We start from the raw sequence: 2,969 nt of genomic DNA, 5'->3' as shown, positions 1-2,969 counted from the left end.
AGGGGGGGCAGCCGCTGGACGGTGTCGCAAGACTTGGCAGAGGAAGGCCGGCGGGCTGCTGTGTGCAGGCTGTCTCTGTTATCGGAAGCCTTGTAGGGATTTAACTGCATTTATGAGTGCAATTCTCTCTCTCTTTTTATGATTTTTGCGAATATTGTTTATTCATTTTAATGAAGTTGATATAGGCAATGTTCTTTTAAAACCCATATCCCAGAAAGTACAAATAAAATAAAAAAGATCCGTGTTCTGTTGTATATACTTCTGCATGAAGAACTGGAACTTTCCTGGGATTTTTGGACAAGACATTTTTCATCTTTTTTTTTTTTTTTTGAGAGGTTTTTTGCTATAGGGTGCGTGCACTCGCCAGACAGACAGAGAGAGACATAGAGACAGAAAGCGAGAAATCATCCCCCAGGGGGAATGGCCACGCCGCAATCCCTTCTCCACCATTCTCCTCTCGGGATCTTGGGCATGCACGCACACGTGCCCAGCGTGAGTTTTAAGCCACCGGGTCCGGGACACGAACCACGGTTGACTATGTGGGAGTCCAGCGACATAGCCATTATGCTAACTGCTGGTTCTCAAGATTTTTTTCATCTTAAAATACGTTCTCTTCAGTGAAGCCACTTTAGGAGTTAGTGAACTCTCACCGTATCTGTCATCTTGACTGCAATCTAATATTCCTCTTCTTTTGGTCTAGACCCTCAGATTTTAAAAATAGCTTCACGTTAAGGAAAGGTCATTTTTCCACAGTTCAGTTCTCTGAAAAACTTCCATTTTTCCACTGCAAGTCCTAGTCCGGGCGAAGCAGTCACAAGCGGAAGTCGCTGTGAACACGCGCACTGGCCGACCTTGGCCACCACCACAGGCCTGAACATGCGGAGTCCGGAGCAGGTGCCCCGTCTGCACACGTGTGGCTTCCACAGAGGAGGGCACTGTGCAGGGGCCGAGGCGCCAGCCCAGTGAGACATGGTAACCAAGAGTGAGCGCTGGGAGTCAGATTCTCAGGTATTTTAAAGAGATGGGGAGCCGGTTTTCAACTCCTTTTTGAACACCACATTACAAAAGAACTATTTTTTAAAAATAAAAAAGAATTGAGAGAAGAGAAAAAATAATAAAAGGAAAATCTAAACCGTTGAATGACCGCTGTTTGTCTGATCAGCTTCAGACACCTCTTCCTCTTCCGTTCCCAGTTCTTTTGGAGGGTGACTCTCAGCCACTCTCTGGCCTTCAGGGAGAAACCGGAGTTTGAGTTTCTTGAGGCGTGCTGTCGTTTTCACTTTGAAGCGACTCTCACTGCCATCCTGTCCAGTGACTTCGAGTTTAATGTATTCTCCTTCCTTCTTATCCCCCAAGTCCTCAGTGGAGGGTCTTGTCTCCTGGTCAGACAGGGTGGCAGTGGCTTCACCAGGGCTCTCCGCACAGCAGCTGCCTCGGGCAGGCAAAACCTTGCTCGGGGTTTACAGATCCATCCCTCCGAGTGTAATTCTCTTTGAAAAGGGATCAAATTAATACTCGGCTCCTTTGAGATTTACAAATGGACATTCCTGCCTGATAGTGGCATGAAGCGAAAACATTACAAGGTTCTTCTAAGACAAGACAGGACACTGGCTAAACGTCTGCCTTGGTCTCTCTCTCTCCCCCTTAGCGAAGATTTCTGAGGTCGAGGAGGAGCAAGAGGACCCATACCTGAACGACCGCTGCCGGGGTAAGCCATCTGGTGGTGAAGGAAACCAAGGGAAAGCTGGTCTGGTCTCATGGGAGTTCTCCCTGGGAGGTGCCCCGAGGCTGGGAGTCAGCTGTTAGCCACATCTGCCATCAGGCACTCCCAGCCCCACTCCCCTTTCCCAACATCCTGCAGAGCTGGGGGCCCGGGTCGGGGCACAGAGGTGGGTTGTGGAGAGAGGACATCCACTCTGGACGGTGACCACTAGTAGACTCCCCTGAGGCTGGGGGCCTCTCGAAAAGGAGATTTAAGGGTGCCTTTGTGTCCCCAGCTCCAACCACCCTCAATAAATTCTCTTTTCTTACAAGAGAGACATTGCGAATTTGCAGTACAGAGGGCCTCCCAGTCTTGCTTTCTATGTGATAAAAGGTTAACTCTCTTTCATGAAAGAGTCTAGCATGTCTAGACTGGCAGGTCTGCTGCACAGGCTCATCTGCTGCTCTCGCTGTGATTGGGTGTTAATTAGGGAGGAGTTTAACGACCAGATGATGTCAGTGTACAAGGGCCAGGCACAGAGGCCTGAGGAGGGAGAGAGAGCCCCAGAAAGCCTGCAACCCTCTTTGGGGGTACGGGAGGATCCTCCTGGGGGAGAGGCCCTCTGGTTTGCAAGGTTGAGGATGCATCAGTGGGAACGCACACCAGGCCGGGCACCAGCAGGTCCAGGTGAAAGTGGAGGCCTGGAGCTACATGGAGCTGCAGACCCACAGCAGCCAGAGCTGGTGGGCTACAGGGCTGAGCTGGGCATGGAGGGGTAGAGGAAGGGCTGGGAGCAGGCAGGCCCTGGGGGCCCTGGGCAGCAGGTAGAAATGCCAACATGTAGGAGTGTTACCTGACAGAGGCCTGTCCTGCCGACTCCTGCACTTTGAGCATCGCAGCTGCCTGGCAGGTGGCATGGGTTGCCAGGGTGGTACCAGGTATAGGAGGAGGCTGCTATCTGGTGAGCAGTGGCTGGAGCTGAGTTACCGGCAGAGGGGGCAGGCCAGTGGGACCAGCCTGAGAGTTCTGCAGGGGCAAGTGGGCCCATTCAGAGGCCGGCCTCCCACGTGGGGCCTGCTCTCTGTCGCTCCTAGAGGTAGGCAGCCCGCGTTTCTCTGCCTCACTCCTAGCTCCATAAAAGTCCCAGTCTCGGGGAACCAGCAGTTAGCGTAATGGCTGTGTCGCTGGACTCCCACGTAGTCGACCGCGGTTCGTGTCCCGGACCCAGTGGCTTAAAACTCACTCCGGGCGCGTGTGCGTGCGTGCC

The 2,969-nt window shown here is 52.5% G+C and overlaps 1 protein-coding gene and 1 pseudogene across 1 annotated transcript in view; one reads left to right on the top strand and one right to left on the bottom strand.

The window, feature by feature from the left end:
- The window catches only part of FBLN1 (fibulin 1), a gene marked incomplete at its 5' end in the record, with an annotated part of 96,013 nt that overhangs the window by 23,330 nt on the left and 69,714 nt on the right, over window positions 1-2,969 (top strand). Inside the window, one exon of the mRNA XM_006164658.3 lies at window positions 1,649-1,708. Coding sequence (XP_006164720.1) covers window positions 1,649-1,708 — 60 coding nt within the window. The remainder of the gene's footprint in view (window positions 1-1,648; window positions 1,709-2,969) is intronic.
- On the bottom strand, window positions 1,128-1,564 carry LOC102474510 (small ubiquitin-related modifier 1 pseudogene; annotated as a pseudogene).

The sequence above is a fragment of the Tupaia chinensis genome, unplaced genomic scaffold, assembly GCF_000334495.1.
Source record: "Tupaia chinensis unplaced genomic scaffold, TupChi_1.0 Scaffold143651_1, whole genome shotgun sequence".
Taxonomy (NCBI): Eukaryota; Metazoa; Chordata; class Mammalia; order Scandentia; family Tupaiidae; genus Tupaia; species Tupaia belangeri.
This window is presented reverse-complemented; position numbering and strand designations above follow the sequence as displayed.